This window comes from Malus domestica, chromosome 05 (assembly GCF_042453785.1).
Source record: "Malus domestica chromosome 05, GDT2T_hap1".
NCBI lineage: Eukaryota > Viridiplantae > Streptophyta > Magnoliopsida > Rosales > Rosaceae > Malus > Malus domestica.
This window is the reverse complement of record NC_091665.1, coordinates 24,835,213-24,857,904: the sequence shown is the minus strand read 5'-3', so window position 1 is coordinate 24,857,904 and position 22,692 is coordinate 24,835,213. Positions and strand designations below refer to the sequence as shown.

At 37.8% G+C, this 22,692-nt stretch overlaps 1 protein-coding gene across 1 annotated transcript; it reads right to left on the bottom strand.

The window, feature by feature from the left end:
* Positions 1–7,276: 7,276 nt before the first annotated feature.
* Positions 7,277–9,782, bottom strand: LOC103445234 (GPI mannosyltransferase 1-like). Its single transcript, XM_008384229.4, has 4 exons — positions 9,428–9,782; positions 9,023–9,205; positions 7,999–8,543; positions 7,277–7,772 (listed from the first exon to the last, which is right to left on the bottom strand). The coding sequence occupies exons 1-4, from the start codon at positions 9,696–9,698 to the stop codon at positions 7,461–7,463; spliced, it is 1,311 nt and encodes a 436-aa protein (XP_008382451.3). The 5' UTR covers positions 9,699–9,782; the 3' UTR covers positions 7,277–7,460.
* Between the last annotated feature and the right edge of the window lie 12,910 nt (positions 9,783–22,692).

Below are 22,692 nucleotides of genomic sequence, written 5' to 3'. Positions count from 1 at the left end.
TCTCCAGTGTGAGAGGGTAAACTAATTGCTCTCCAGTGCGAAAGGGTAAACTAATTTCCCGACACCCACCTGGGTAAGCTCTTTAATGTGAGAATGTCACATAGTTTAAAAGATCGAATGCTTGAAGATCAACTAGGCAGCAACCATTTTTTGCACTTAATAGTTCGCTTATCCAACACTTCATCTTCGGCAGTTCCGATCTTGACAGCCCTATCCTTGATTGCTCCATCTACGGCAGCAAAGAAATCAAACTCAAGCAGTTTCCTCAGTCCAGACATGGCAGCCCAAACCGTTGCCCATGCTAGGCCACTTCCTCGACCCATGCCGAGCCAACCTTTAGCTTTAATCAAGCTGAGCAACGCAAGCAATGACCAATGTCAACCACTTCCTTGGCCCATGCCAAACCGACTTCTGGCCCCTGCCAGTCGACGTGCCGCATCACCTCGACGACTACCCCGTGGCAGCACCACCCAAGAAGAAGACAAGAAGAATTAAGTTTTTCTTGCATCGATGTGGCCCAGAAAAGACGAAGAAAGCAAAGAAAGACGATCCTTTGCACGAGCAAGATGTAGAAGATTGCTAGAGGAGGGGGAACAAATATCCTCTAAGCTCTCTCTCTTGTAGGGTAGAATGAATCACTCTCCAAAGTTGATTTAATAACCCACTTAAGGTAGACTTAAAAAGGCGTTGAAAGAAATTTATTTCCCTTTCCTAGAAGGATCTAATTTCATATTAAAGAGAGAATCTACATCAAAATAAAAAGCAGTCCTAAGTTTCCTAGAGCAAGAAGATCTCTACACCTACTGCCCTTTCCTACGAGCAGCCCAACAGGTGTGGGGGCACTTGTGGAGCCAAAAATAATCAAGAGGCGACACGTGGATTTTTGGGTAAAAAGGACAAAGTTACCCCTAAGACACACCGGGTTTCTTACACGCAAGCAGTGGAGAATCAACCAAAATTTACACCGTCGATCCATGCAATCAAGGTCATTGAGAAAGCATAACTTCACACCGTCAGATGAAAAGTTGAGATAATTCATTTTGGTTATTATTAAGGGATAATGTTATGATTTTTATCATAATTATCTTTTAATAATAATTTATTATGAAAGATTCCAGCTGGAAACACAGTAGCATAATTCAAGTTAATCTGAATGTTTGGCATGTGGATGTGTGGGTGTGATCAGTTTAGGTGACTGATAGATTCAAGTGGCGTGCTACAAATTGATTATTATCCATTTAAATGATGGTGATAATAATTCAAGTTAATCTGAATGTTTGGCGTGTGGATGTGTGGGTGTGATCAGTTTAGGTGACTGATAGATTCAAGTGGCGTGCTACAAATTGATTATTATCCATTTAAATGATGATGATAATTAGTAAACAAATGAGTTTGGAATTCACCTAGACGACAGAGGGTTGTTTTGCGTGCATGGATAACCGAATATTCTTGGCAGGGTGCCAAGAATTTGATCAAGCAAATTGCATCAAGTTGGAACTTGTGGGCTTTGAAAAAATGGAAAAGATGGGATCAAGTTTGAATTTTTTGAAAAGTGCGTAATTGCACCTTGGTTCCAGCACATGGAGATTATCATATATTTAGATAATGATGGACAAAATAAGGAGAAAAGAAGATAATGATGGAGGTTTTTAAATTGGTTAGATAGTTACATTATGAATCTGATCCACGCAAAATATGCTCAGGGATCAATGCAACACGTCCCTATAAATACAGAGGCGTTGTGCAACGGAATAGCCCCCTCCAATTCAACACACAACTGCCCTGCGCAAATTCTCTCAACAACCTTGAGATTTTTTCCTTTTCTTTTTTCGCCAGCACACCTTCAGTTTGGATAAACAGCACTATGAAGGCAATCGGTGATATCTTCAGTCGGCATAGATAGCACTGTCACCATAGAACCAGCCAGTCTCGCAGCATCTTCAGTCAACATAGATAGCACTGTGTCGAGGGTGACTGGTTATCTATCCAAGTCTCGGTCGAGAAGGATTTCCGAATCCTTATTGATCGAGGTCATCTCATTAGCCTTCTCGGCAAAGTGAGGTGTTACAGTTTATTAGGCTCGGCACATTGCATGCCGAGTTAGTTTATGATTGGATACTCTCAAGTGGGATTTAGAGTTTGGCATTCCAACGACCGAACCACGTTTATTGTTAAGACATATATCCGCTTTGAGTATTTGTGCCCTTACACTTTGGTGTCGATTCAGAGTGAGTTTACTCTGACGAATACCATCACTGTGACCGAATCCGACAGTGATGATTTGTGAACTTCATAAGAATAGTAGCCTTGTCTTCAAGTTCGAGAACCCAAGAGGCCAAGACGTGTTCCTTCCTCAATCGCAATCGCGAGACGCAGAAGTCAGTCGCGCACCCAACGCAACATCAATAAATTTTTCTCCTCAGCCGAGCTTGGCCGACAAGTTGGCACGCTCCGCATTCAACCAAAAGATGTAGTTAGCTTATAGATTACTCGGCCTACGCGCCACGTAGACTTGGTAGTTTTTAGGGTCAACAAAAGGAGAAGGAGAAAATTTTCATCCACATATATAGCAATTGTATCCTTGTAACCAGGGAATCAATCAAGAAAATACAAGTGCAAATTCATTCTCTTTCTCTCTCTAAGCCTTCTATGTTTCATTCTTCTTCTTCTACAATCTCTATGTTCTCTTTTCTGTATAATGCTTAACATGGTATCAGTCGCCATTAAAGCTTGATCAGCTTCTTCGATCCTTTATTTTTGCTTCCGCTACACGAAATTATTTCTTCTTTTGTCTTATGGGTGTATCAAGATTACCCAGTTCTTCATTCTTCGCTTTGAAAATTTGTGCACGCCAAGTGTTTAAGCCTTTTCCTCAGACAGATTTCTTTGCAATTTTTTGAAATGGTAACTGTGAATCAACTTCAAATCTTGCAATCACTGATCACTGGATTGATTCCATTTGTTTCCACATATGTTACCGTGAAACTGGATGTGACCAACTATCTACAATGGCGTTTTCAGATGCAGTTGATGCTTGAAGTCCATGGAATTATGGGGTTCATTGACGGATTTAATCTGTGTCTTGCTCAGTTTCCTTCTACTTCTTTAGGAGATTCAGAGGTAACATCTGGTACTTCATCTTCAAGAATTGAAACCGATAAGTACAAAGTCTAGAAAATGCATAATCATTCCTTGATGTTGTTAATTATTACCACACTTTCTTCATCCACTATTTCCTATGTAATTTGTAGCAAGAGTTCTCAAGAGATGCTTCAAAACTAGTTTTTTTTTACCAAGTACAAAAACCAGTATAATTAAATTACAGACTAATCTTTACAACATTAAGAAGGGATCATATTCAATTTCCCAGTATCTCCAAAAAATTAAAGAAACAGGGGACTGACTTTCTATTCTTGGTGTCACACCTGCTGATGAAGACTTTGTGATCATTGCGTTGAATGGACTTCCTCCAAAATGCAACACATTTAAATGTGTACTCATAGGGTGTGAAAGTATCATTTCACTCAAGGACTTTCATGCACAATTGCTTGCTGAGGAAGCCATTGTGGATTGTGCTTTTGTTGAATGTGAGACAAAAGGTTCTTTCTTTCCTCTCTTTAGCTCTCAATTTCATGTTGGCTTCAGTGGTGGTTATCATGCTCAATCCAATTTTAGGTCAAGCTATGATAATAATGTTGATAGTTATAATGGAATTCTTAGCTCACCTCCATCTCCATATCCTAGTTCTCTGCCACCTGAAATTACTACACATCAAATTTGTTCACAAAAAGATCATTTTGGTGTTGATTGTCTCTCAGCTTCTAGTAATGTAGTTGTGGGATATGTTGGATATCCAAATGTGGGAAACAACTTATCTAAGCAGCATAAATCAGACTCCTCTGAGAATGAACACTATGTAGATGATGAAGGTGAAGATGAGCCAGAGCTTGATCATGTCCTGGAAGACCTCAATTCATTTGACTTAGCTAATGGGTTGGCTACCATCACTGTCATAAAGCCCACTGCACCCCATAAACAACACAAAAATCATGAAACTCATTTACAGAGCAATTATAATGTTGAAATTCATACAGCTTATGATCGCCAGTCTGGTTTTCTCTCTCACTTCATTGTTTCAGAAGATGAAATGTGTTTAGATGATGCTGAAAAACAAGTTTTTGAATGTATGGACAAGGAAAGTGCAAACTCTCAGTCGATTTCAATGGGTTTACAATTGTGTATCCAAGTGATATTTTCAGTTCTTAACTCTGACAACAAGGCGAAAATTGGTGTTCATACTCAAACTGTTGTACATGAGTTCCGAGGATTTTATGTACTTTGGTTATGCAAAGGTGGAAGTATATTTGATATTCAGTTAGGCTACCATATGAGAATTTTTGATAAAGGTGGGGGCACCAAGTTTATGCTGATTTGGGTACTATGGTATACACGATATAATGGTAAAATACAAGCTCCATATGCTAGGAGGTTTTCTTATTTGCAGAGTATATGTGCAGCAGTGACTAGATATTCCACTCTCCAATTTCAAGGAATATTATCCAGAAAGAGTTTAGATTGCCAGATACTCTCCAAATGAAACAATCTCATGCTTGGACCACCATGAGCTTGTGGGGGGGATGTTAGAGTATGTAGCCAAATAGATAAGGTAGTTAGGATTGTTGCTGTTATAATATTTAGTTAGGATTGTTGCTAAGTGTTAGATTCAAATAAGGCAGTTAGCTGAGTATTCACATATATAGCAATTGTATCCTTGTAACCAGGGAATCAATCCAGAAAATACAAGTGCAAATTCATTCTCTTTCTCTCTCTAAGCCTTCTCTGTTTCCTTCCTCTTCTTTTACAATCTCTTTGTTCTCTTTTTTGTATAATGCTTAACAGGATTCAGCCTTGTGCCTTTGAGAATTTTTGGAAGGGTCGACTCTTCGAAGTAGCCCCTACAATATTTAGTTCAAACAATTTTTCTTCATCATTAATAAAATAAAATTCTAATTAATTTTCTCTAATTTGGGAGAGAATTTTAATTTAGGTGTGTCACTTCTATAATGCTCCTCGTTAAATGCATATATTAGACAATATTTGGTGCATATGAGGTTTTCTTCTTTCTTTTTTTTCGTCAAATGATAGATTTGTAAGATTAGATGTTAGATTAGGCAGCCAAGGGGGTTCGAACGCATGCCGTGATTCAAGGGCAATACTCCTCTTTACCACTGAGAGCAACTTGTGCACATGAGTTTATATGTAAGGGGTAATTTCTCAGGGGTAGTGCAAAACATGTACGAGCCCTTTCTAATGGAAAATAGAAGGGAAATTTTATTTGAACCCATCTAACCTTTCTCTACACCCAACTTAAATTCTAAATGTGAATTGCCTATTTTATCATATTGCATAATTACCATCAAGTACAAGATGAAATTAAGAATAAAACTAAAATCTATCAATAAACCCATACTCAATAATCAAGTTCCACCATCACACAACATTTATCCTACATTCATTTTAACTAAATTCCGAAGAGCTGCCACAAAGCCCTACGATCAGCTAATAATTAAATCTGGTTGCTTTTTGTTTCCTCACTAGCTTCATGTTAACTCGATTAGCAAGAGCAATAATTACAAACAATATCATCACAAGAAACAAAAGAGTCAGAAAGCTTTCAACACATCGAAATGTTTTCCATGTCATTACGAGTGCATGTCTAAAGTGTGAGTTCTCTTCTTGTTATTTGTTTAGTTCTGCTTCCAATTCAACTATGTATGCCTGTAAAAACAACATATATCACTCAAATGAAAATTATTGCCATGATCCTTCAAGAATACGTGATGAGAAGTTCTATTGAAATTTACTTTCACTAAGGTGTCCACATAATTTTACATAATTCAAATTCCAAAAGTACTAGTTCAATTGCTTGCCTAGCAACTACTAAATTGTTTAACCTTGAATTACAAATTCACCACTTAGTTCCACGAATCACATTCAAGCTAGCTAATTGGACTATATTAAGAGCTTGGCGAAGATCATTTCCTAACAACCTTGCACTCCAAACCGACATCGCAAAAGTTTAAAAAACAAATTGATGATGTTGATCAATTCATCTATAACAATTGGTTGCCATGATAAACTCTTAATTCTTCATTCACACTTTTGGGATTTTCTTTTCTAAATGGGTGTAAAGATGAATTTTTCTATAGTGAATTGAGTTTGTAAGGGTAGTTTAGATAGTAAATTTGGGTTTAAAGAGATATTGATTCTTTAATTAAAAATAATTTGGGTGTAGAGAGAGGTTGTATGGGTTCAAATAAAATTGCCCAAAATAAAATTCAATGAGGCCTTCTGATGGAAAAATAAAATTCAACAAGGATTTGGTTCATCTCATACGAACAGAGTCAATCTATGGATAAAATATGATAAGGGCGATATTAGTAGGACACTAAATCCATTGTTACACTTTCACATCAAACTGAAATATAGTACTTAATTTTTTTTTTCTTTTATTTAATGGCGACGTGATATCCTTTGAATGTACAAACATCATATTCAAAACTCTTCATTTGATTTATCATCTAAAAATCATTTCTAAAAAAATATATTCAATTTGAAAACCGTTTGGCCACCTTTATGTGTCAAACAAATTGAATGTTATGATGACATGTTATTCTCCTAATGAACCGTCAATTTATTTTATTTGTACGAATTATTAAGCGTTCTCAAAATTGAATGAATTTTCCTAAAGTTGATCTTTAGAGGAGTTCGCAGACTCCTCAACCAAGTGCAGAGACCACTCCTCTTGCTAGGTGGTCAAAACCCCTGCCAGGTATTTTATAGATTAATGTCGATGGTGCATGGAGTGAAGACAGGAGGTTGGGTGGTGTGGGTGTGACTTTGGCGATGGAGAGGGGTCTTAATCCTGTTTTAATCGAATGTGATTCACTCCAGATCGTCAAAGCGTTGGACGAGAGCTCAACGAATATGTCTGCAGTGGGGCTTATTGTGGAAGACTCAAAGGCTATACTTTTCTGGATCACTGGAGCTTCGGTTGCCCATACTCGTCAAGAAACTAATGGTATTGCGCATTGTCTAGCTCGCCATGCTCTTCACATGGATTCGGCCTCTTGTTCCTAGTTTGAGGAGCCTACTGACTTAATCCTAAATTTGCTTGCGACTGAATGCGGCAGTATCTTGCCGGCCTACTACGTATCTGGATCTGTTTAATCAATGAAATATCCTGCTGTTGCTTTCAAGAAAAGAAAAATTAAGATTGCTGCGATGTCCCATCGTCATTAAAGGAGTAATGATTTTTTTTGCATGTAAGGAGCCAAACATTGCTTCAAAACCAATAAACGAACAGCCGAAATGTGCTTATCTAATCACCAAAAACAGCGGGAAGAAACTGAGAATTGTCAACTTATACGTAAACCTCCAAAACAGATCTACATGTTTTATCACTTGAGTTTCTTCGAGTCCTTGGCGGTTTTCTCCAACCGTGCGAAAACTGGAGAAAATCTGTGATCGCGGATGAGAGAAACTAAAACGTACGTGTTTGCAGCTAAGAATATGATGCTTGCCGTCCAGAGTTGAAGAAAGACATTTTGTCCCTTGAACTCAAGCATATAACCCCACAACAACCAATGAAGTTGACCGCCTACCCACAATGCGATGCACGATAGGCCCTTCCATTTAAGCTTCATGTTGCTCCAAGCGAGAACCAGCGGCAAGAGGCAAAAGAACCACACAAAGTATTGTGCAGTCATTACCTGTCAACAATGGACAGAAGTAATTTAGATTCAGTCGGGAAATCAAAATTTTCCAAGGTCGAAAGTACAGTATTCCACGCTAGCGAAAAAAATGGTACAGTATTGAAGCAGAGGTTTTCAATGGGAATAACCACTAGGAATCCAACATCGAAAGTCAATCATATAAGTAAAAAATTTTACTAAGCCGGCAATTTGTAGAAGAGAAAATAGTAATAAAGAGAAAAACCTTGTTGAATGCCACGAATGCCACTGTCTGAACTAAGCAGCAGAATGGAAGGTCTTTGGCGAAACTCAAGACAAGAACAACCTGGACTATCAACTGAGGCAAAAATGAGACGAGTTTCTCCAATATGGAAAGTTTACAGTGGTACTGAAGGTAGATATGATAAAAGTAAATGGAAAAATTGTGCCTTGGATCAGTACGGGTAAGATGATACAGCAGAGCCTCGTAGAGGAAATCCCACCCATACAGATGATAGAATAAACCAGTGAAAAGGAAGAATACGACCGCAGATATAAAGGAGAAAAGTATCCTTTCTCGTGTTAATGCACTTTTCAAAAGAAACCATGGGCAAAGAAGCTGAGCGAGTCTTGTACCAGAACTGCTTTGAGGTGATTCTTGCCGACGATTCCAATATTGAAGTCTAGGTTTCTGACCAGGCTGAAACACATGCGGATCAAGAATCACAAGGATTGGGAGTGCATAGATAATGGGGTAGATTCTGAAGTGGACAACAAGCCCATACCAAAATGCAGCTTGTAACACACGTCCTGTCATGAAGAAAAAAATCGGAGAGTTAGACAGTTATGGGCAGAAGCCATAACAACCATTCAAAATAATAGAATTTGACTAACACTACTTATAGGCTTATAGCAGAATGCAATGCCAACTTGGGCTTTCGTAGAGAGATCATGCTCACAAAATGCAAAGAACCTTTCTGAATCCGAGGAACATTGGGAATATCGACATCATAATTCCAATATCGAAAATGGAAAACAACAAATGTACTGCCATGTTTGTTGGTATCTAGCACGGTTGCCGCATAAGAGAACAAATCATGAGAGGATTAAACGTCATTACAGAAAACTCAAGAGATAGAAGCATATAGCTAGTTCGATTAATAATTCAACAGATAACTCTCACTGAATACCGAGAAAAATTCATTACTGAGTAATTTAGTAGCAGTTATTCTCTGATGAGTTCAATGCCAAAAGGGAAATAAATTTTAGACAAAGAAAGAAACTTACACCGTTCATAAGACATATGAAGACCCAAAGAACCAAAGCACAAACAATTGGCTCACAATTCCCTCGAGTCCCAATCGTAAAAGTAAACGGATTAAAGAGCCAAACAATCACAGAAATCATGCTCAATTTCTCCGGCACCCCACGAAGCTTCAGTATGATCCTTATAAACAAACCCACAAGCAAATCTACAGAATTTGCACAACACAAAAACAATGTCACTTGAATTCCTCCACTCAAACAAATAATAAAACAAAAGGAGAAATACTTGCAAATAGAACCGGTTACAAGATAAAAGCCAGGATTTATATACGGGTTATTGTCTGTTTAGTATCCGCAATTATATTTTCGATAAAAAGTTTGTAACCACTTCTATTTGCGCATATTTCCAAATACAAAAAGTAAAGTACCTGCAGCTGAGAAGATGAATTTGCCCCAAGAGCGATGGAGAATCGAATTGGGGATGAGCACAAAGGCGAGGAGAGGAGAATATCTGTAAGTGGATCTTTCAAATGGGGATTTGCCAGACGCCATTAGAGAAGCTGCGTCTGAGAATACCATGTAATCGATGTCTGTGTACCTCACCTCCATGTGGGCGTCCTGCCACTCTCCGTAGAGGATTAAAACCACCCTCAGTATCGCCGATACGATGAGAAGCGTACGGAATTGTACGGATGCCATTGAGGATTGGAGGGGACGGAGATGAAGGAGGGAGTTGGAGGAAAGTGGTGAAGGGTGTTGAAGTTGTACAGGTGGGGTAATATAGTGAATAAATGCATTGACCGAGAAGATTTTGGACACAAACATTTTATTTTCTTTACAGCGCAAAATGTTGATTCTTAACTAATCCAACCTAATGCTAGGAGATTCGAACTCGAGTTGTCAAGATGTAGTCATAATGTGTTGGGTAACTAATTTAACTCATATTGCTTAGGGGTGGGTTCAAAAAACCGAAAACCAAACTGAACCAAAACCGAAAAAACCGAACCTAACGAAAAAACCAAACCGAACCAAATTCTTTTGGTTCGGTTCGGTTTTAGTGATCTAGAAACCGAACCAAACCAAACCGAACCGAATTAATTAAATTAATTTTTTTATTTAATTATTTGTTTTGGGTATTATTTTCTAAACCCAATTTGTAAGTTAAAATGTGCTAAACCCAATGTGTTGCCAAACTTTAAGCTCAAAATATTAAAAAAAATGCCTATAAAAACTCTAAACCCTAACCTATTATTTCTCCTCTATATAAGGTTTCGGAACCAAACCTCTTCCTGAAGTACCTACATCCATCTCCATAGCACTGTCTACTTCTGCGCCAGCTTTCTTTTCCAAATCTACTCTCATATAACATGTAACATAATCCTTAAACATTTATTTCAGGTAGATTACTTGGGTAATTTGTGATGGAAAAGAATCCAACACACACTAAATAAATCCACCCACGCATTACCTTTACTAATCAAGTTGTCAACATGCAGTTACAAGCAAACAACCCTGATCTTTGAACAACAGCATACAATTTAACTTTTCTAAGTCATTTGTACGATTTTTGTGTGATTTTTGTGTTGTAAGGTTGTTAGTTTGGACTTTGGAAGACTTGATTGATGATTTTAGTTCAACTTTAAATGTTTATTTTCATTGTCTTTGATTCTAGTTAGAATGTTTATGTTATGATTGTGTTGGATATGTTAAAATTTAAAATTTCAATGTTTTTCATTTTTTGAAAAAAAATAAAAACAAAAAACCGAAATCGAACCGGAAAAAACCGAACCGAAAAAAAATTGAATTGAACCGAAATTTCGGTTTGGTTTTGGTTTTGGCAAAAAACCGAACCGATTTAAACCGAACCCACCCCTAATATTGCTTGACCAAATAAATTAGGCCATATTCAACCGAAGGGTCCAGATGATCAAGGTACCAAAAAGAGTTCGAAAATTGTCTCCAACCGAGGGTCAGGTCAAAGGGCTCGTGGGCCCCACTAGACAAAAAATGGCCAAAGGGCCAACCTTTCGGCCCCGAGCCGAGCTATAATTTAAACACAATGGCTAGATGACGTGAGTTATCGTTGGATTTGATATTTTTTTTTTTTTGGGCCAAAATTTTTTTTTTTAAATTTTCATTTTTTTTCTATAAATACCTAAGTCATTCGTACACCATTTGTCACAAATTTTTCACCATTATAATTCTCATATTTTCTTACCCCTTCCAATAATCTTTCCTTCAATTTTTTCAATAATTTTCAAATTGCCTCATCTACAATGAAAGGTAGGACTTGGACCCTAAAAGAAGATGAAACTCTTTGCAGGGCTTATAGATGGGTCTCGGAAGATAGTGTGAGGGGGACTTCTCAAACAAGTGAAGGTATTTGGACGGACTCATGTGTCCAAAAATACTATGAGTTCTACAAAGGTACCACTCCACGAATACCCAAAACCACAATAGTTGTTCTTTAAGATGGAATAAATATCTTCATCCAAGTTTGAATAAATGGCATCAAGCACTGATAGCAACCGCAAGTAGGCATGAAAGCATTGCCAATTACTACGACGAAGTAAGTATTTTCACAATTTATTTTAAATATTTATTTATATTACATTTAATTTCATAAATTAATTTCCTTTAATTTTTGTAATTATATTTTCTAGGTACGTCAAGCGGAGGAATTGTATATGGAGGACAGCTCAAAGTCCTTTCAGTTTCACGGTTGTTGGGAAATTTCTAAAAGGTAGGTGTTATGTGAAGATCCACCTCAACATATAGTAGGTCATACGCCGGTGTTCGGAACTCAATCCTCAGTTGTAGTTGGGGATGAAGATGGATCTCCTACCATTCAAGAAACAAGGGTAGAAAATTCGTCTTTGGGTGAAGGTTCCATACCTAGGGCTATGGGACAAAACAAGGCCCGAAGGTTGAAGGAAAAGGGCAAGGCAAAGGATGATTACGCCACTCAACATGAAGTGGCGACCTCATTACGATTAATGGTGGAGCAAAATGCCTTTGCCACGGAAGAAATGAACCGTAGGCATGAAGAACGAGCCAAACAAATACAATAAGAGATGGATGATAGGAATATGCAAGGGGACGCTTCGGATTACACTCCAATGAGTAAGGCCTATTTTGATAGGAAAAAGAGGGAAATAATGACCCGGCGGCAGTTGTTTACCTCCGACTATGCTCCTACAAAGGCGGATGATGAAGATGATGTTGATTATGGACTTCAAATTTAAGTTGTTGTAGTTTTTAGATTTTAGTTGTAGTTTTTAAATATAAGTTGTAGTTTTTAAATTTAAGTTGTTATAGTTTTTAAATTGATGTTATTGTAGTTTTTAATTTAAATAATAAATTATGTTTTGCCCTATGGCCCTTTGGCCCTTGGTTAGAGATGATTTTTTGTGACAAGGCTATGTTTGGCCCTATGACCCTTTGGCCCTCGGTTGGAGATATAAGAAATATGGTCAAGCATTGTTCATTAAAATATTAATTTCTTGGAGGGCCAGAGGGCTAAAACGAGCCCTCTGGCCCTCCTTCGGTTGGAGATGGCCTTGGAGGTTATTAAGGAGTAAAGACATTTGTGAGATTTTATTTTTTTTTAAACAAACGATATTATCTATACTAAAGGAGAATGGGTGGGCTTAGTGTGAAATCTCGTCCCTAGAATTTCACTATTAATTACGTATCTCGTTATTTAAATTCGTATTACACGTTTTCGCTATTTTCATTAGTTAATTTTAATTCCGTTAATTTAGAAATTAAATTGAATAGTTATCGGTTTGAAATTTCGTATTGAATCTTTAAAATTCGTTGACCTGTCGAGGTCACAAGTAACGTTTTCGAATAGATCTCGAAACCACGAGCACATAGGCGAAAGCCGTTTGCGAGTCCGGATTATGACGGTATAGTTGCGGACATTTGAAGTCGTTTTACTAAATTTTAGATTATAAATTCAATATAACTCCCACTTTGTGGGGGGAGGCCCAATGAGAAAAATGAGAGAGAAGGAGAACTATCGAGAAGTAGGGGGTGGGGGGAAGAGTCTCTCTCGGCTCACACTTTTCCCAAGGTACACTACACCGACTCTCTCACTCTCACACACACACACACACTCTCTCACCCTTCGATTGATGCCGATGCAGATTCGATGGACTTCATGTTGGTCCAGTCATTATGATGTCCTTCAGATTTGCAAGACTACCAAGAGATTATACATATAAATGGTGAGTAGCATAACAGACGGAAGGCTTTAAAATGTGTTTGATATTTTCTGGTTTTGTTGATTAATTTTTATAATTTTGAAATCCATGGGTTAATTCCACATGTCCTACAATATCTGTTGTTCTTTGTTTGTGTGTGGTGTTTGTTGATCAGATTCAATAAATGAGCATGAGGTTCTTTTACTTCAATTTCTTTTATGGTTTTGGTCGGTGTTGTCGACGCTTGCTACATATATATTTGAATTGAAACTGCCATGATATATTTGGAGTTCTTGGTTTTGTTTAGGGTTTTCTACCATTCAATGAACCAGTCTGAACATGAATTAGAGTTGGGTAATTCGGATTGGGTGTGTTAATCAAATTTCTTGATTAAGGGTTTGGTTCAGAAGGTCAATTTCTTGTTAATTTTGAGTCATGTTAGTTTTGGATGTTGTATACATGACTTCCGGACTACCTGGAATTATTTTGGGATTTGTTATATGAATTTGAGATGGGCTGTTACGTAAGTTGCAAAAAATTGATTTCTTGACAAAGAAAACTCAAGTTTCGAGTAGCCTTCTTTGGCTCTTAATTTCTAGGTCTTTATGTGCTCCCTTGAAGAAAAATTTTTAGTGTATTGAAAGTACATATGTTCATGATCGTAACCCCATTGTTTTCACTCAGTTCCGTTGAGTTTTGGTTGATCAAAACCTTATTTAAACTTGGGTCACGAGCTGCCAAACAGCAGCAGAAAACTGGGTTTCCAATTTCAAGACTCCATTTTACTGTTGGCATAACTTACAATTCAAAGCTCTGTTTTCTACAAACTTTATATGCTTTTAAAGTACAAATCACAAGCTTCAAAACCCATATAATATTACGCGATTTGGTTTAGTTTTGAATGTTCCAAAGGGAGTCTAAACTTAGTCCAATTGTGTTGTTTTCTGCAGATTTTGTGGAGAAGCAGAGTACTATTTTTGCCACACCTATCTTCTTTTCCAGATTCCTTTCTAATCTTCTTTACTACTATTTGAGTGATATTATTTGAGTGGTAGATTTCAGAATCAGTGTACTTTCTTTAGATAATATTAATTTTGTGTTTAAACACTTAGTTTGGTTATTAAGGCGTGTTACTGGTATTTATACTTTTGATTGTAATTTAATGTTCCAATTAGGTTCTTCAAAGGAACAAAATTAATCGAATTCAAGGTAGGGGGTTTTGGGAAACCTTATATGTATTAATCTAATTACTGCTTACTTTTGGTCAATATGCTACGAGTTGATTTTAAATATTAAATTCAGTATTACTAGAGACTATGTAAGGCTTAGTAGGCCTATGTTGGTTAGTGAGTTATCCGGATAATATATACGTCGGTTTACGTGTATGCGAAGCAAGGTTCTAAAAAATGCTAGGCACTAGTCAGGCGACAGGCTGGCGCCTAGTTCCTAGGCGGCCTAGGCGGATTTAGGTAAATTTATTGTATATCTTGTAAATGAGTGCATATTGACACTTACAAAAAATTATACTTGTATATAATTCATGGATAAGATAATAAAAGAAAAAAGAATAATATATGTGATGTTAGGGTTTAAATACATACTAATGTAAATGGTCTTAAAAGAAAAAAGAATAATAAAATAATAGATTTTTACCAGTTTATGTAGATGGTCTTAAAAGAAATAAAAGAATAAAAAATTGGTAAAGAGAGTTAATTGGGACTAGGACCCGTGCAATCAAAAGAGAGGACATGGTAGGACCATAACAAATTCACCCCACCCATCAGTTTAAACTTTAAACTTTAAGTTAAAAATTAATATGGTGATCCCCATCCCCATCCCCTTCATCTTCTTCCTCCCGACCTGCAACATTATTTTTCCAGTTATATTTTCAGATCCCGGCGTCTTCTCATACGCCCGCCTAGGCCCTCCTAGCTTCCGCCCAACCCCGCTAAACCCGTATAGCTCCGCCTAGACCCATCTAATCCCACCTAGGCGTCCGCACAATACATTTTCTGATTTTGCTACCGATTAACAGTTAATCGGAGTAGGGGTGGGCGTGGTTTGGTTTGGTGCGGTTTTGAGTGAAACCAAAACCAAAACCGCAAGTTTTTGCAGTTTGGTTTGGTGCGGTTTTGAGGCTAAAACCGAAATGAAACCAAACCATTTGGTTCGGTTTGGTTTGGTTTCAAACGGTTTCGGTTTGGTTTCATTGTTTGAAAAAACTATTATGGTTACCTAATTGATGACAATAAAATTCATATCCACAAGGACCACAACAAAATAATTCAACTTGAGGCAACTAAGAGCACATCAAATCTCCAATGCCAGTACTGCAAACCCAAGCATAAAAAAGATTCTAATAAGTAATAACTCTGGTTTTGGTAGAACCTACCAATCAAACTATGCGAAATTTTTTTAATAACAAAAGGTGGTAGATGTGTTTTAGTAAAGTTGCAAACACACAGAAAGTGTAACATAAAGAAAGTCCATACTAAATGTACTTGAGAAAGATGAATAAACTTGAGAAACTTGAGAAAGAGAACGCAAAGTCTTAGTCCACAAACTACAGGACTAGAAGAAAGAAAATAAAAGGTTATGTTATGTGGCCATGTTATGATGTGGTTGAGTCCATACTAAATGTATGGACTCAATGAAAATAACCAATTAAAATTTAACATTTAATAAATGTATGCGGTTTCAGTTTCGGTTCGGTTTCAAACCGAAACCGTTTTGAAACCGCAAAACCAAACCGTTCGGTTTGGTTCGATTTGGTTCGTGTTTCGATTGCGGTTTTCGGTTTCAAGTGCCCACCCCTAAATCGAAGTGGTCGGTCACCGTCCAGCGCCTAGGCGGCCGCCTAGGCCGATTTTTAGAACACTGATGCGAAGTCATATTGTGATATATATATATATATATATATATATATATATATATATATATATATATGTGTGGTGTGTGTGTGTGTGTGTGTGTTTAGTTATTTTCTTGATAGTACGAATGATAAAGGTTATGACCATGTGATCCTAAAATCCTATTAGAAGTATTCCATAGAATTTATATGCTTGCATGATATGTATGCTAATGGCCATGAGAAGTTGATTGAGCATGTACCTATATTGTAAATCATAGGGTTTGAAGTAAGGGTAGATTGTGTGTTGAATTGATTGCACCATGTAGCAGAGGTATATGGATGGTCCTGCTTGGTATATCCGCAATAGGGGACCATATTATTTATGGATCGTGCTTGGTTAATCCGTGATAGGCAATCCTTATGGCCATACATACTTAGGAGTGATCATACTTGGTTAATCCGCAATGGGTGATCACTACCTAACAGTTCGGTAGGTGTGACTCTACTTGATTAATCTGCGATAGGCGATCCTTATATCTTGGTATGGCCATACACACACACTTAGAGGTGATCACTACCTAGAGCTATATGATACAGTCCTGCTTGGTATATCCGCGATGGGGGACCATAGGTATTCAGGGGTGATCATGCTTGGTGTACCCGTAATGGGTGATCATTGCTTGCACGACGAGATTATGCCTATGGTTCTGCTTGGTATATCCGCGATGGGGGACCATACGCATTCTAGAGGTGATGATAATTAGTTGTACTTGGTGCATTTGATAGGCGATCATATTCAATTTGGTTTCGTTGAGTGGTCCGGAACCCGAGGTTGTTGGATTTCGTAAAGTGGTCTGAAATCCCATTATTTGGAAAAGTAGGCTTGGCCTAACTGTATCACTCTAGCCTTAGTTTTATATATATTTGTGTCAATGGTTTCGAGAATCTTGTGAATTGAGTTAGAAAAGATGTTGGACGTCTAGGTGACTCTTTCGGGATTTTCTACGATTCGATATGATTTAATAAAGTATGAATTTAGAAGATATGGAAATGATTGTTAGTATTTTGATCGAATTGGTTAATTAATGTGGCTAGAGAACGGTTTGTGCTTCGTCAGTTCTTTAATATGATATATGTTGTGAATTGCGATATCATGTTGAGACATAATGATTTATTTGTTGGATGGAAGAGAAATCGTGATTCTTCATGGGGGTTTGCTATGTAGCCCTGAGTCCAGAAATTTTACGTTGGTTAAGTTCTAATAAATGATTGAGGAATGCTTTGCTTTTCTGCTTGAAATCAATGTGATACATGTCTGATTTTGTGAGATATGAACTACGAATTGCTTGATCCCTATGTAGGGTGGTACGTAGGCGGTCTAACGAGAAAGTTAGATGCAGCCATAAAGTATATGAAAAATTATTATGCGATTCGATTCTTGAGTTATGCTTCGAACATATCCCGGAGGAGGGATATGTTGAGTATATGGATACTTGGTGACGTCACGTGTCGATCCTGGACGTAGGTCGGGATCGGGGCGTGACACTTAGCTTCATAATGGGCTAGCAATAATGTGGTTCAAATTCGCCTTTTGCGATAATCGAACCTAAAACCTCTCACTTACAAGTGAAGAGGAATACCACTAGACCGTAGTACTAAGTGACGACATTTGTGACACTTTACAAGAGAAAATTGTAGCAATGGTCCATCAATTTTAACCCAATTGGAGCAATAGTCCATCAACTAAAAATATATGACTATTGGTCTCTTAACTCATAAAAACATGCAACTATGGTCCTTTTTGTCAACTCCATTAGAACTTCCATTAAAATAAGTCACGTGCCACGCATATGAGGCTGAATCAAATGGAAAATATGGAAAACCAAATGAACGTAATTGTAGCAATGGTCCCACAACTTTAACCCAATTAGAGAAATGACCCATCAGCTTTAACCCAATTGTAGCAATGGTTCTTCCAACATGAGTCATTTTGATGGAATTCTGACAGAGTTAACGAAAAGGATCATAGTTGCACGTTTTGATGAGTTAAGGAACCAATGGTCATAAATTTTTAGTTAGGGACCATTGCTACAATTTTCTCACTTTACCATTCAAAGTGTTGTTGAGTTTGACTTTTTGTTTGTGTGTTAGTAAGCTCATGACGTTGCTCATCGTTTGGTCGGATGTGAGACCTCTTTAGTTCGTCAAAAGTGCCTTTCCTCTTAAGCCGAAAATCAATGAAGCGAATCCCAATCATTTTGATTAAAAGGATAGAACCCACAGTCAAGTTACTTTCTTTCAGAACCTTTTTCTTTATGTCATACTTTACCATGCATTCTTTATTTAACTTTCTTTCAGAACCTCATATACCGATTTCAATCGAGAGTCATGGTCAAATGGAATTTGTCACTAAAAGCTATAAATAGTGTATAAGCCTAAGGGATAAAGCCTAACATTCAGTAACCATTTCTGAATGTATTATTTGACGATCGTAATGATGTTAATGAGTGACATTTTATTGGAGATTTAGTTGAATAGTTCTCTACAATCGTGGTTGCCCATTAGTTTGATACCTCAGCTACATATGTAATTGCAGTAAAAAAAGAAACTATATATGTAATCAGACTCGCCTAATTCTTTTTTTTTCCGGTAGTGGCTAATTTTGATGCCGAATTATATAAGCACACAAATTAAACCCTCTTTTATCAATTGTAGTAAAGTATGTAAGTAGGAATCGTTCTAGGCCAGGGATTAGGAGGGATTGCTAAATCACTTGGAAACTGACTTGAAAACATAAAATCAAAGTTTAAAGCACTAAACTAGACTCAAAGAATGCAAAACTATACTTTAAAACACTAAAACAAACCAAAAGACTCAAAACAGCACCTAAACACTCAAAACTGCCTTAAAAACACAATCTGGGCAGTTTTGAACACTAAGGAAGAATTTGAACGAAAATATGTTATAACTTGACTCAAGACACTTAAAAACACAAACTAAATTGATTTCTAACTAATATGACTCAACAAAATAAAGGGGGATTGATTTTAGACGAATTTGAAAACAAAACAAGAACTTTGTAAAACAAAATAGGTTTTAAAACGAGATTGATCAAATTGAATGGATGAGAAGCTAGCTAAGGGGTTCTTCTCCACACATGTTATACTTGCATACAAAATGATTTCCAATTGCTCTTCGACAAACCATGAATACTCAACGCCCCAAATTAACCGTGAATTGCACTAATTAACCCTCAGTTTTTCCACAAGTTATTAGGTTGGATGATTGCATACGACAACCCAAAACATTCCCTACACGTTCCCTACATGAATTGCATAATAGAGATACACGCAAGAATCATTAAGTTCTATGAAAAACATAAGCATTGACGAGGCACTCGTTACTATGAATTGCATGAAACTTATGCCAAGAATTTACTTAACACGATTGTGATCAACAACCTTTACTACTTATGAATATAAGTTCATAACGATTAGGTGAAACTTCCTTATATCCTAGCATCAAACTTATGCATGAAAATTAAGTGTGCACTCTCAACCAACATACACAAATTAGTTTTAATTCATAGAGATAAGTAAATTAAATTCACAATTCATGAAACGCAATTGGAAGTAATCAAATCATATAGCAAGCATAAACATGGTTTTGAATCCCCCCCTAGCCAAGGGGGGTTTAGTTCCTCATACTCGCAATTACACAAAGATAACTTAATTTAAACATTGAAATCAAAGATAGAAAACACCTAGAAACGCTCCAACACTCCCAAGGCTTGGGCATAGGCCGGCACTCCATGATTACGTCGAATCCTTATGAAAATGAATCCAGAACGAATTTGCGCTAAAGCTAGGGCGTCACCCGTAAGTGGCGCGCTGTGTGGCCCGAGCACAGTGATAAGTGAGCAAGGGTCGCTGTATCTCCATCGACACCCGGATGCAGTGTTAAATGAGCAAGGGGGCTATAGAAACTTCTTTTCGAACGACTCCACTCAAAGTTGTTTGGGAGCATATGCTCCTATCAACTTTACACGGGACACACAAAAGAAGTACTTTGATCCTATTAGACGGGGAAGGGTGAAGAAGCTAAGACAGAAGGGTAGAGTTCAAGAGAGCAAAATGCGTTTAGGAACGTGGAATATAGGAACCTTGACGGGAAAATCTATGGAAGTAGTAGAAGTTATGGTGAGGAGAAGGATAAATATTATATGCCTACAAGAAACTAAGTGGGTTGGTCGTAAGGCAAAAGGATCTAGAAAACTCAGGGTTTAAACTATGGTATTCGGGCACAAATAGAACGAGAAACGGTGTTGGCATCATCGTGGACAAGACCTTGACACAAGATGTTGTAGATGTCAAGAGGGTAGGAGATAGAATCATGGCAATCAAGATTGTAATAGGACAAGAACTTATCAATGTGATTAGTGCGTACGCACCTCAAGTAGGGTTGGATACGAGTTCGAAGGAGAAATTTTGGGAAGACCTTGGAGACTTGGTGCAAGGAATTGCTCAGACGGAGAAGTTATTTATAGGAGGAGATTTAAATGGACACGTGGGCAGGGAGACAGGCAACTATGGAGGTTTTCATGGTGGCCATGGTTTTGGGGAGAGAAACAAGGATGGGGAAGCTATCTTGGATTTTGCAATGGCATATGATCTCTTCTTAGCCAACACCTTCTTTAAGAAGAGATAAGAACATGTGATCACATACAAGAGTGGGTCGTCAAAAACACAAATAGATTTTCTTCTAATGAGGAAAGGGGATCGTATAACTTGTAAGGATTGCAAAGTTATACCAGGAGAGAACGTGGCTAATCAACATCGCTTGTTGGTGATGGATGTACATATCAAAAGAGTGAGAAAAAAAGAACAAGACTTGGAAGTGCCCAAGGACTAGATGGTGGAATCTAAAAGAAGAAAAACAAGCCATTTTCAAAGAGAAAGTAATCACCCAGTGTGTGTGGGATAGAGAAGGGGAAACTAACCAAATGTGGGATTCCATGGCTAGTTGTATCCGAAAAGTAGCAAAAGAGGTATTAGGAGAGTCCAAGGGCTTTGCCCCACACCAAAAGGAATCTTGATGGTGGAATGAGGAGGTACAAACAAAGGTGAAGGCTAAGAAGGAATGTTGTAAAGCCTTATACAAGGATAGGACCGATGAAAATGGTGAAAGGTATAGAAAAGCGAAGCAAGATGCGAAGAAAGCTGTGAGAGAAGCTAAGTTAGCGGCTTATGACGATATGTATAAGCGACTAGATACCAAAGAAGGAGAGTTGGATATCTATAAACTAGCTAGAGCAAGGGAAAAGAAGACAAGTGACCTAAACCAAGTGAGGTGCATCAAGGATGAGGATGGAAAGGTTCTTGCTACAGAGAACGCGGTTAAAGACAGATGGAAAGGTTATTTTCATAATCTTTTCAATGAAGGACATGAAAGGGGTGTTTCTTTAGGGGAGTTAAGTAACTCAGAAGAGTGTAGAAACTACTCTTTTTATCGTAGAATCCGGAAGGAAGAAGTGGTTGTAGCTTTGAAGAAGATGAAGCATAGAAAAGCAGTAGGCCCAGACGATATACCAATCGAAGTGTGGAAAGTTTTGGGAGAGACAGGTATAACATGGCTCACTGACCTTTTCAATAGGATTTTGAAAACAAAGAAGATGCCAAATGAGTGGCGAACGAGCACTGTGGTGCCTATCTACAAGAATAAAGGCGATGTACAAAATTGCATGAACTATAGGGGTACTAAGCTAATGAGTCATACAATGAAGCTCTGGGAGAGCGTCATTGAGCATAGATTGAGGCAAGAGACACGGGTTTCGGACAACCAATTCGGGTTCATGCCAGGGCGCTCAACCATGGAGGCAATCTATCTCTTACGAAGATTGATGGAAAGATATAGAGATGGAAAAAAGGATTTACACATGGTCTTTATAGATTTGGAAAAAGCGTATGATAGGGTCCCAAGAGACATTCTTTGGAGGATTTTAGAGAAGAAAGGAGTACGAGTAGCATATATCCAAGCTATACAGGATATGTATGAAGGAGCAAAGACTGCCGTAAGAACTCATGAAGGACAAACCGAAAGCTTTCCCATAACTGTAGGATTACATCAAGGCTCATCCTTAAGTCCTTACCTTTTTGCGTTGGTAATGGATGAGTTAACAGGACATATTCAAGATGATATTCCTTGGTGTATGCTTTTCACAGACGATATAGTGTTGATAGATGAAACTCAGGAAGGGGTAAATGCAAAGCTTAACCTTTGGAGAGAAGTGTTGGAATCTAAAGGTCTTCGCCTAAGCCGATCAAAGACAGAATATATGGAGTGCAAGTTCAGTGCAAATGGAGGCCAAAACGAGTTAGGGGTGAGGATCGGAGATCAAGAAATACCAAAGAGTGACCGTTTTCGTTACCTAGGATCTGTCTTGCAAAAGAACGGAGAATTAGATGGAGATCTCAACCATAGAATACAAGCTGGATGGATGAAGTGGAAGAGTGCATCCGGCGTGTTGTGTGACCGCCGTATGCCACTGAAACTCAAGGGAAAATTTTATAGGACGACAATAAGCACGGCGATGCTGTATGGCACAGAATGTTGGGCGGTGAAGCATCAACACATA

What these genes read in the sequence shown, in the direction of transcription:
- LOC103445234 (XM_008384229.4), bottom strand. Translation starts at nt 9,698, where the DNA reads ATGGCATCCGTACAATTCCGTACGCTTCTCATCGTATCGGCGATACTG. An exon ending in ATTCATCTTCTCAGCTGCAG is followed by an intron (nt 9,206 to 9,427) that starts GTACTTTACTTT and finishes CAAATTCTGTAG; the next exon opens with ATTTGCTTGTGGGTTTGTTT. An exon ending in CATTCGTGGCATTCAACAAG is followed by an intron (nt 7,773 to 7,998) that starts GTTTTTCTCTTT and finishes CATTGTTGACAG; the next exon opens with GTAATGACTGCACAATACTT.